Source organism: Colobus angolensis, unplaced genomic scaffold, assembly GCF_000951035.1.
Source record: "Colobus angolensis palliatus isolate OR3802 unplaced genomic scaffold, Cang.pa_1.0 Scaffold595, whole genome shotgun sequence".
Classification (NCBI taxonomy): Eukaryota; Metazoa; Chordata; class Mammalia; order Primates; family Cercopithecidae; genus Colobus; species Colobus angolensis.
The window spans coordinates 424,282-436,667 of record NW_012119543.1 but is presented as its reverse complement, the minus strand read 5'-3'; the positions used below and the strand labels follow the sequence as shown (position 1 = coordinate 436,667).

Sequence of the window (12,386 nt, the reverse complement as noted above, 5' to 3'; positions counted from 1 at the left end):
AAAAAAATCCAAAAAATAAAAATAAAAAAATTATAGTAATACTAGTATATTCTTTTTACAAATAAGAAGAGATATAATATGTATGTATAAATTTCAATTTTCTAAAACAGTCACAAGAAACTGTTCACAGTCGTTTCCTTCAGGGAGAAGTATACCTTTTCGTGTCGTTTGAACTTTCTAATCGTGTGCATGTCCAGTTTTTAATTGTCAACATAAATCTTTATTTTATGGAAATATCCACTTTGGCTTTCTTTGTTAAAAGCAATAATTTGTAAAAAGTCAAAAAAATAAAATAAAATAAAATAGGACGAATAGCTTGGGCTCTTAATTATGTTATTATAAAAGTAAGTAAGATAAAGTCCTCTGAGTGCCTGAAAAAAGGCACTCTCTCCATTTAACAATTTAAAAACAACCGGGGTTGGCCAGGCGCGGTGGCTCACGCCTGTAATCTTAGCACTTTGGGAGGCCAGGAGGCCAAGGCGGGTGGATCATGAGGTCAGGAGATGGAGACCATCCTGGCTAACACAGTGAAACCCTGTCTCTACTAAAAGTACAAAAAATTAGCCGGGCGTGGTGGCACGTGCCCGTACTCTCATCTACTCGGGAGGCTGAGAAGTTCTCCTTCTGGGAGAGAAACCCGGCGTGGTGGCTCACACCTGTAATCCCAGCGCTTTGGGAAGCTGAGGTGAGTGGATCACTTGAGCTCAGGAGTTCAAGACCAGACTAGGCAACATGGTGAACCCCCATCTCTACAAAAATTGGCCGAGTGTAGTGGTGCATGTCTATGGTCCCAGCTACTCAGGAGGCTTAGGTGGAAGGATGACTTGACTGAAGTAAGCCAAGATTGCACCACTGCACTCCAGCCTGGGCGAGAGTGACAGACTCTGTCTCCCAAAAAAAAAAAAAAGGGAAGAGTAGGACTTAAATCCACGCAATGTCAGACACCTGGGAGGCAGCAAAGCACAGAGGAAAGCGCATGGATTGAGAGTAACTGGCACCAACCCTCACTCTGCCACCTGCCAACTGTGTACTTTTCATCAATTACTCCACGCCTCTGAGCCTTTGTTTCCTCTGCGGTAAGATGCTGATAGCAACCGCACTAGTGCTTCCCAGGGCTGTGTGATGATTACGTTAGTATATAATTTAAGTGCATCCCCAGATAAACATGGAAGTCTTGGAACATCAGAGTTTTTATTCTATTTCATGTCTTAAGCTACTATGACTTAGACTGTGGTAGCTCTTTGAAGTCTTCCAAAGCAGATCTGTTGAAACTCAAAACAGCAGTTTAAGATTCCCAAGGCTACCTTCTGCCCTACTCAAAAACTTCACAAAATGCCAACAACGATGTTAAAGTCCTGGTGGGAGCTGTCGCAGAGCTCGGCCATCAACCCTTTGCCACTTTCTGTTCATCAGCAGTACAGCCCCAGCACATGGACGTCACAGAGAAATCCTGACAGAGACAAGTTTACAATAAGGGTGATGAGAATTTACAGTAAGGCCGAGACATTCCGTGAAAAACAGCCCACACATATAGCTGACAACAAAAACTCTACCGTGGGAAGACACATCACCATTCCATTCCAGTGCCTACTATGTAAATCCTTCTAGATTTAGGCCTTCTTTAAGGCCTTCACACTGCAACACTCCCACTGCCTAAAACCAACTGACATCCACAAGGCGTCAGGACCATTTGAGGGGAGAGGATATCTCTTTAACAAATGCTGCTGGGACAACTGTATATTCACATACAAATCCTTACCTCATACCGTATACAAAAATTAACTCGAATGGACCACAGACCTAAATAGGAGAACCAAAAGTATAAAAGTCGTAGAAGAAAACATAGGGGCAAGTCTTCACGACCTCGGATTTGGTGAGCGATTCTTAGATCTGACATCAAAACCACCAGCAACGAAAAAAATAAACTGGGCTGGGCAGCGGCAGCTCACACCTGGAATCCCAGCACTTTGGGAGGTGGAGGCGGGAGGATCACTTGAGCCCAGAGTTCAAGATCACCTTGGAAACACGGTGAGACCCCGTATCTACACAAAATACAAAAAATTAGCCAGGCATGGTGGTGCATACCTGTGGTCCCAGCCACTCAGGAGGACGAGGTGGGAGGACAACTTCAGCTTGGGAGGCTGAGGCTGTAGTGAGCTGTGACTGTGCCACTGCACTCCAGCCTGGGTGACAGAGATACTGTCTCAAAAAAAGAAAGAAAAGAAAAAAGAAACTGGACTTCATCAGAATTAAAAACATCTGATCCTGTGCTTCAAAGGACACTATCAAGAAACTAAAAAGAACCTACAGAATGGGAGAAAACATTTGCAAATCATACATCTGCGCAGAGTCCAGCATCCAGAATATACCCACACACCGCAACACACGCATACACTGTATAATGTGCATGTGTACATATAAAGAGCAACAACCACCAATCTGATTAAAAAAAGGCAATGGATGTGAACCGGTATTTCTCCAAACATACAAATGGCCCAAAAGGCACATGAAAAAATATTAAACATTACTGGTCATTAAGAAAATGAAAACCAAAGCCACAATGAGATACCATTTCACACTCACTATGATGGGTATTAAAAAATAAATGTTGGCAAGGATGTGAACAAACTGGAAAGCTTGTCCATCACTGGTGGGAATTAAAATGGTGCAGCCACAAAAGAAAGATGGTGTTTCACATAAGTTAAGCAGAGTGATTTGATGACCCTGCCAGCTCACTTCTAGGTGTACATCCAAGAGAAATGAAAACATGTCCCCCTAGAATTACACACGATGTCCACAGTGGCACTATTCCTAAGCGCCAAGAAGGTGGGAACAACCCAAACGTCCATCAGCAGATGAACAGATGAAAAATGTGGTCTACATACACAATGGAGCGTGACTGAGCCATAGGAAGGAATGAAACACTAATCCATAACGCAACTCAGATGAATCACAAATGCATGCTAGCAGAAAGAAGCCAGACACAAAGGGCCACATGTTATATGATTCCACACATATGAAATATCCAGGACAGGCAAATCCAGAGACGGAAAGCAGTCGAGTCACCAAGGGACAGGAGAGAGCGACAGGCAGTGATTTGTTAACGGTGCAAAAAAGTTTTGAACTAGAGAAGTGGAGGACACACAACACTGTAGATGTGCTAAATGTCACCGAGTTGTAGACTTAAAAATGGTTAATCGAGCCAGGCGTGGTGGCTCAAGCCTGTAATCCCAGCACTTTGGGAGGCTGAGGCAGATGGATCACCTGAGGTCAGGAGTTCAAGACCAGCCTGGCCAACATGGTGAAACCCTGCCCTACAAAAATACAAAAATTAGCTGGGCATGTTGGTGTGCATCTGTAATCCCAGCTACTTGGGTGGCTGAGGCAGGGGAACTGTCTGAACCTGGGAGGCAGAGATTGCAGTGAGCTGAGACCACGCCATTGCACAGTGTGATACTGAGGTGATAGCTTCCAGATGTCCATAAGAAAACAACTGGCTCATAAACACATCACAGAAGACAGAGGTATATTTTGCCTTAAAATCATCTCACTTCTTTTTTTTTTTTTTGGGTCTTGCTCTCTCATCCAGGTTCGAGTGCAGTGGCTTGATCACAGCTCACCACAGCCTTGACCTCCTAGGCTCAAGTGATCCTCCCACCTCAGCCTCCTGAGTGAGTAGCTGGGACCACAGGCACACACCACCATGCCCTGATAATTTTTAAATTTTTTTGTACAGACAGGATTTTACCATGTTGCTCAGACTAGTCTTGAGCTCCTGAGTTCAGGTAATTTGCCCACCTCAGCCTCCCAAAGTGCTGGGATTAAAGGTGCAAGCCACACCACTCCTCCCTCATCTCACTTCTTTAAAACACAATAGAAAAAAAATTACCAGGAACAAAATCAGACACACTGTGGCCAGGCATGGTGGCTCAGGCCTGTAATCCCAGCACTTTGGGAGGCCACAGCCGAAGGACTGCTTGAGCCCAGGAGTTCAAGACTAGCCTAGGCAACACAGTGAGACCCTGCCTCTACAATTTTTTTTTTTTTTTGAGACACATTCTTGCTCTGTCGCCCAGGATGGAGTACAATGGCACGATCTCAGCTCACTGCAACCTCTGCCTCCTGGGTTCAAGCAAGTCTCCTGCCCCAGCCTCCCAAGTAGCTGGCACTACAGGCACGTGCCACTGCACCCATCTAATTTTTTTTTGTTATTTTTAGTAGAGACGGGGTTTCACCATGTTGGCTGGGATGGTCTCAATCTCCTGACCTCATAATCTGCCTGCCTTGGCCTCCCTCCCAAAGTGCTGGGATTACAGGCGTGAGCCACCACACCCAACCAACAAAAAATTTTTAAACACAGGAAGTCACTCAGCCTCCCAGAGTGCTGGGATTCCAGGTGTGGCGGTGTGTGCCTGTGGTGCCAATGAGAGGCTGAGGTAGAAGGATCCCTTGAGCCCAGGAGGTCAAGGCCGCAGGGAGCCAGGACTGCACCACTGCACTCCAGCCTGGACTCCAGACAAAGCGAGACCCTGTCTCCAAAAAAAAAAAAGAAAAAAAGAAATCAGACACACTTTCCGTGTCAGCCTCAGTTAAATCCGTGGGTCTTATCCTTTACTATGAGTACTCCTTGTAGAGAGCTGTACGGGACGTGGGTGCAGTAACTTTATGGACTCACACGTTGTTTCCAATAGGTCTTTCTCAGCTAACGCTTTTAAGAGAGCATCAAATTACAGAACTTCGGGGTGGAAAGGCCTAAAAATATCTTTACCTGGAATCGCTAAGCTCACATGAACTATTAGCTAAAACAGGTCTCTGGCTTGGACCCCTTGAAAATGCTATTCTGAAGGATATCCTGCCAACTCCATCAGCATTCCAAGGAAAACACTACTGTGTAGAAGAAAAAACATTTAATGCACAAAGTCAGAAAAAAAAAGCCAGCCAGGTGCGGTGACTCATGCCTGTAATCCTTGCACTTTGGGAGGCCAAGGCAGGAAGATCATGTGAGGTCAGGAGTTTTGAGACCAACCTGACCAACACAGTGAAATCCTGTCTCTACTAAAATTACAAAAATTAGCCAGGCGTGGTAGCAGGCACCTGTAATCCGTTACTTGGGAGGCTGAGGCAGGAGAACTGCTTGAGCCCAGGAGGCAGAGGCTGCAGTGAGCCAAGACCACATCACTGCACTCCATCCATCCTGCGTGACAGAGCAAGACTCCATCTCAAACAAAAAAGGAAGAAAAAGTCAAGAGCAAAACCGAGTTTTATGTAACTTCTAGAATGTAGAATGAGTTTGATTTTGTAAGGCTGTGAAAGGTAAATTAATCTTGAGGCCACACACAGTGCTAAGGGAGCCTTTTCAAGAACTGTGTAACTGGAAACAATGAAACCCATTGCTGAAGGCCATAAATAAAATCACCTATGCACATCCAACCCCTCGATGACCTCAGTGACCTCACATTGCATGGAGCTCTTTCTTTATAAATGTTTGCCTAAGGTGATTCCTAACTCTGTGTTTCAAAGGGTCTGATGTTTCATTAGTAGGGGCAGTGTAACTTTTCACAGGAAGTCAGCTGGACTCAGCAGGCCATTCACTCAGAACCCTCTGATGCTAAGGCAAACTGGGGGCGCGATTCAGCTGAGCTCGGCTTGTCCCTTTCACTTCTCTTGCCAAGTGTCACCAGTGAGGGGCACGTGTTATTTGAGATAAATGACAAAGTGGACTTTTGGAAGAGTGGAACTGCAAATTAAAAATCGAACAGTAGTAATTTAGGGGCCACAACTATCACAACTATCCCCCCATCCCTGAAGCTCGCCTCACCCAGGTTGTGCCGCTTGGACTTCGCATGCTCATGAATATGCTTCTTTGTGAAACAGCCGAAGAAGACGCAGTAGAGGCAGGAATGCAGCCTGTTGAGGTGGACGCCACAGACGTGGCAGATGCAGGACTTGGCCTGAAATTCAGAGAAGAGGAAGGGTGAGTACTGTGTGATAGGACGGGGTGCTCTGAGGAAACAGTCAAGCAAAGCACTCCCCCAAGACAGCTACTGGAGGAAAGGACAGGGAATTCCATCTCCAAGGCTTATCACTCTAGAGGATCAGTTTAATCCTTTCAATTCTCCCAAACAGGACTTCACTGAGTTGAAAACTAGCTCCCCATAAGAAAAGTCAGCCCACAACCACAACTGCCAAAACCCTGTAAGCTACGGGGATGTTCACACACCTCCTCCTCCTGATCCTGACGGGCACCTCAAGCCCAGCTCCCACCCCCACTGCAGGCCAGCAACTCACACCTAGTCACCCTTAACCCAGACGGCATTTCAGGTTTGCGAATCCAGGTTCCAGGACCACAGCAAATTTAGAAGCAGTAAGAAAAAGGTAGGGAGACATGAATCAAAGCAAAGTACAGAAGAAAGAAAAAGAAACAGGGCACTACCAAGAAACAGACCTCAGAAACCTGAAATGTTAATCACGGCAATGATGAGCACAGCGCTAAACAACCCTTACACCCCCAACCACCCAGGAGCGCCACTGACTCACAATACTAACGGGATGTGTGAACGGGGACAGCCACCACTGGCAATATTTGCATGATTCGAGCACAGAAATGAATAAGGACTTATTTATACTGAGTTTTAAAAGAATCCCTAAGTCCAGATTGATAAAACATATACACCTACTACGTACCCCTCAGATTTTTTAAAAAAGAAATTAATACTATACAAACACAAAGTCTTCTTTACAGAATTTCATCTCATAAATATCGTAGAAAGACAAAAATAAAAGATCTTCATTTTATATTTATCATAGTAATAACTGATTCAGGCAAGAATCATCAGTGGATGCTAGAACCATTGGGTAAAAAATATAGTGCCGGCCGGGCGCAGTGGCTCAAGCCTGTAATCCCAGCACTTTGGGAGGGCGAGGTGGGCGGATCACGAGGTCAGATCGAGACCATCCTGGCTAACACGGTGAAACCCCGTCTCTATTTAAAAAAAAAAAAAAAAACTTGCCGGGCATGGTGGTGGGTGCCTGTAGTCCCAGCTACTTGGGAGGCTGAGGCAAGAGAATGGCGTAAACCCGGGAGGCAGAGCTTGCAGTGAGCTGAGATCCAGCCACTGCACTCCAGCCTGGGCGACAGAGCGAGACTCCGTCTCAAAAAAAAAAAAAAAAAGTGTCATTCACAACTATCAAAATAGTAGAAATGGCCCATATATTCATCAACAGATGAGTGGATGAACAAACTGTAGCATATACACAATGGAATATTAATTACTGACACACACTACAGTGCAGACTAGCCTTGGAAACATCATGCTAAGTGAAGGAAGCCAGAAACAAAGGATCACATATCCTTTGAGTCTGTTTATATGAAATACTCAGGATAGGTAAATCCACCAATACAACTCAGATGGGACGTTGCCAGGGGCTGGGGACAGGTAGAACAAGGAACAAATTAAAACGTTTTCAATTTTGATAGAGGTACGGCAGTGACTGCACAGTAGTGTGAACCACAAAATGTTGCTGAACAATTCCTTTAAAACGGTTAATTCTATTATGTGACTGTCACCTGGATAAAAAAATACATTAAGGTACATATACAGCTGTCCCTCAGTATCTAGGAATTGATTCCAGGATCCCCTCAGGTACCAAAATCCATGGATACTCAAGTCCCTGGTATAAAATGTACTTGCAAATAACCTATGCACATCCTCCCATAAACTTTCAATCATCTCTAGATTACTTATAATACCTAATACAAAGTAGGTGCTATGCTAGCAGTGGTTACAGTGTATTGTTTCAGGAATAATGAGATGAGAAAAAGTCTGCACATGTTCATTACTGATGCACCTATCCCTTTCTTCCCCCAAATATCTTTGATTTGTGGTTGAACCCACAGAGATGGAACTCAGGCCGCTTGTGTGTGTATGTGTGTATGTATGTATGTATGCATGCATGCATGCATGTACACATGTGTACTTGTGTATTGAGGCAATAGATACCTACAGTTTCAGAGTATCACTCCAGAGACTACTTCAGTCAATTAAACAGGAAAAGATTACCTCTACAACAGAGAACTCTGGCCAACGCCACCCTAACCAAACTTATCCCCGCCGCGGAGCAGGCAGGTGCAGAGAACAATGTGGCAGCGCCTGTGGGGTACTCAGACCAACACCACCCATCTGGAATCTGCTCCTGAGAAGTAGGGAGGCGTGTCCAAATTGAAAGACTTCTGCAAAATGACTGACCTGAGCTCTTCAAAAATATTCATGTAATGAAAGAAAAATAGGCTAGGAATTTCTAGATGACCCAAATCTAAAGACACATGAAAACAAACGCAATCCAGGATCCTGGATTGAATCCGATATGCAAACTTTTAAAGGCATAAAGGATATTGGAACAATTCAGGCATTTAAAGTTGGACAATATATGTTAGATAACACTATTTGAAAAGTTAAACTCTGAGTGTGATAACTGTGTTGTGCTTATGTAGGAGACTATCCCAGTTCTTAGGAGGTAAACTATCATGATGTCTACAATCAGCCCTCAGGTGATTCAGAAAAAGATACAGAAATAAAACCAGTTAGCAAGAAGCTAACAATTAATGAATCCATATAAATGTATACAATATTCATTTTAGCATTCTTGCTATTGGTTGTAGGTTTCTTATTTTCAAAATAAATGGACAGAAGACAACTATTTAACTGAACATATGTACCCTACAGACTAACCATTCAACTCATGGGTTTATATACAACCAAAGACACGTACAAGGACTTTTGTAGCATTATTACTTGCAACAGCCCAACACTGAAAATAAACAAAAATGTTCATTACTAGTAAAAAGAATAAACTACAGTACAGTTAATTCAGTAGACAGCAATGAAAAGGAACCTACGATATACTCAACAGCGTGGATGAATCTCAGAAATATAACACTCAACAAAACAGCTAAACACAATAAGCCCCTGCTGTGCTACACACTCCATTATATTCTATCTCTACTACACAACCTAGGATGCTCTTCTGCACGGGTTTACCAATCACCAGGGAAGACACAGTTTACAGGCCTTATGGAGCCAACACAGCTAAGAGACAGCTTCTCTAACATTATTCAAGCAGCCAACCAACAAGACAATTGGCGCTAAATACAACAAACAGCTGTCTCTGACATACCGACAAAACCTTAATGTCTGGTATAGTCATGCACCACATAGCAATGTTTCAGTGAATGACAGGTTGCATGTACAATTGTGGTCCCGGAAGATTAGAGATTATATAGATTATATTTTTACTGTAACTTTCTCTATGTTTAGCTATAGATACACAAATGCTTACAATCGTGTTTCAGTTGCCTACAGTGTTCAGCACAGTACATGCTGTACAGGTTTGCAGCCTAGGAGCAACAGGCTCCATCACACAGCCTGGGTGTGCAGCAGGCTGTACCATCTAGCTTTGTGTTAAGTCACTCTATGATGTTCACACAATGACAAAATTGCCTAACAATGCATTTTTCAGAATGTATTTAAACAATGCCAAAACTGTATTATTATTTTTGCCCCATCTACACTGTGGAACAGCATTTCCATTGATAATACTGTATCAGATTTAAACGTAATAGAGGCAGACGCATGAGTGAGGTAGCACACGTCTTCCAGTGTCTGCAGGAGGCCAGGAATAGCCTCTGGAGCGGCTACCCTGCAAACACTTTATTTTGGACTTCTAGCCTCAGAATTTGAGATGAAATTTCTGTGGTTCTTAGTTACTTAGTTTGTGGTGGTTTGTTACAGCAGGCCCGGGTCACTCACGTGGGATTCACATTCATTTTTATTCTATCTCCCTTCACAGTACTGTCAAGTATAAAACACAGTCAGGCGCGTTGGCTCACGCCAGGAATACAGCATTTTGGGAGGCCGAGGTGGGCGGACAGTTTGAGGCCAGGAGTTCAAAACCAGCCTGGGCCAAATGGTGAAACCTCATCTCTACAAAAAATGCAAAAATTAGCTGGGCATGGTGGCGCACACCTGTAGTCCCACCTACTCAGGATGGTTTGAGCTCGGGAGGTCAAGGCTGCAGTGAGCCAAGATCACACCACTGCCCTTTAGCCTGAGCAACAGAACCAGATCCTGTCTCAAAAAAAAAAAAAACGTTGAAAATGCATTCCCTGGCCGGGCGTGGTGGTTCACGCCTGTAATCCCAGCACTTTGGGAGGCCAAGGCAGGCGGATCACGAGGTCAGGAGATCGAGACCATCCTGGCTAACACGGTGAAACCCCATATCTACTAAAAATACACAAAAAAAATTAGCTGGGCATGGTAGCGGGTGCCTGTGGTCCCAGCTACTCGGGAGGCTGAGGCAGGAGAATGGCATGAACCGGGGAGGCGGAGCTTACTGTGAGCCTAGATCGTGCCACTGCACTCCAGCCTGGGTGACTGACCCAGACTCCATCTCAAAAAAAAAAATTCATTCCCCAGGCAACCTTGTGGCTCATGTTCCAAACATATCTTGGGACACATTTGCAGATGGTGGGGCTGGTGAGTAAGCCAAGGAGAGAGGCCCAGTGGGGGCATCCACATGCTAAAATGGACCCCGGAGGGGTGGCACTGTTTAAGCAGCCCAGCACACCACTTCCTGGTGTGGTGGCTCCTGCAGAGGCAGGATTCCCCAGGCTGGTGGGTTCTCCCAGAAACTCAACCTAGAATCTACTACTCCCATAGCCCTTGCAATGATTTCTGAATTAAATCCCTTTCTCCTATAAATTAATTCAACTAGATTCAGTAGACTGTAAGTAAATCCCGAAACATCACTAGGATTTGTATATGACAGGAATTAGGAGAGGAATCAGTAATTTAATTGTTGCTCATCTTACGCAGTGCAGAAACACCCGCCAAATTCATTAATTCGGTCCCAATATTAAGAATATTCCTCTGAATATCCTATTCTCTTATCTCCTTACTCACACTACCTCCCACCCTGACCAAGAAGGATGGGGAGGAGCAAGAGGGGTCAGAGCCCTTGTAGTCAACCAGATGTGGACTTACCCTATGGGATGACTCAACAGTACACTGAATTTTGAGTCCAGTTTTTAAAAGTGTGCAAACATGACACACCACCTTAAGAGGAAGTACACTTTTCATACATTACCCATGACTTCCTACTGGCCTAAAACCTGAGCATCTTAGGAAGGTAAGTTTATTCTTGTGCTTTCTCTTCAGCGACTTTTTCAAGGACTCAAACACTGACATAAGTGAAGGAACAGGTATAAAAAAAAAATTTTTTTTTTGAGACGGGGTCTTGCTCTGTCACCAGGCTGGAGTGCAGTGGCGCAATCTTGGCTCACTGCAAGCTCCACCTCCTGGATTCAAGTGACTTCCCTGCCTCAGTCTCCCGAGTATCTGGGACTACAGGCGTGTGCCACCATGCCCGGCTAATTTTGTTGTATTTTAGTAGAGACAGGGTTTCACCATGTTGGCCAAGATGATCTTGAACTACTGACCTCAGGTGATCTGCCCGCCTCGGCCTTCCAAAGTGTTGGGATTACAGGCGTGAGCCACCATGCCTGGCCTAAATATTCTATCCTTTATATGAAAAAAATATGGCACTAAAAAGCTAAAAACTTCACCAAAATTAGATAATCTTCTCAAATTAAGTTCCCCAACCTCAGAAACCTCACCATACAGACTCAGGTCCCTCAATCTCAGAGCCAAAATCAATCTAAGGGTACAGCGACTACAGACCTTTCAATCTATAAAAGGGGTAATTTCATTTAGCAAGGGCAAGACCTCAAACTGACCTCATTTCAAGGCTGGGACCCAGCAGTTACTGGAGATGTCCTTGGACAGCTCAGGAGACTTACTTGCCAGGCCTACCTAAAAAGTGTATCCCAAGCACCAAAACCAGAATGAAATTATGTATGAAATATAAAATATTGCAGCAGTCCTCCATTACCTACAGTTTCACTTGCTGTGGTTTCAGTTACCCACAGTCAACCTCAGTCTGAAAATAGTAACATGGAAATGCCAGAAATAAACAATTCAGAAGCTTTAAACTGCCCGCCGTTCTGAGAAGCAGGATGAAACTGAGTGACATCCTGCTCTGTCCCACGACCATCCCTTTGTCCAGCTTCTCCATGCCGTCTAAGCCACCTGCCCGTTAGTCACTTGGTAGCTGTCTTGCTGATCACATCAACTGTTGCAGTCGCTTGTGTTCAAGCCACTTTTACTTAGCTTAATATGGCCCCAAAGCTCAAGAGTACTGATGCTGCAATTTGGATATGCCAAGAAAAGTCATAAAGGGCTTCTTTTACGTGAAAAGGTGAAAATTCTTAATAAGGAAAGAAAACAATATTAAATGATGAGTTTGTTAAGATCTACAGTAAGAAAAAAAAA

General features: G+C 44.2%; 1 protein-coding gene across 1 annotated transcript in view; it reads right to left on the bottom strand.

The window, feature by feature from the left end:
- The window catches only part of USP22 (ubiquitin specific peptidase 22), a 47,923-nt gene that overhangs the window by 23,706 nt on the left and 11,831 nt on the right, over positions 1-12,386 (bottom strand). Inside the window, 1 exon segment of the mRNA XM_011962535.1 lies at positions 5,819-5,951. Coding sequence (XP_011817925.1) covers positions 5,819-5,951 — 133 coding nt within the window.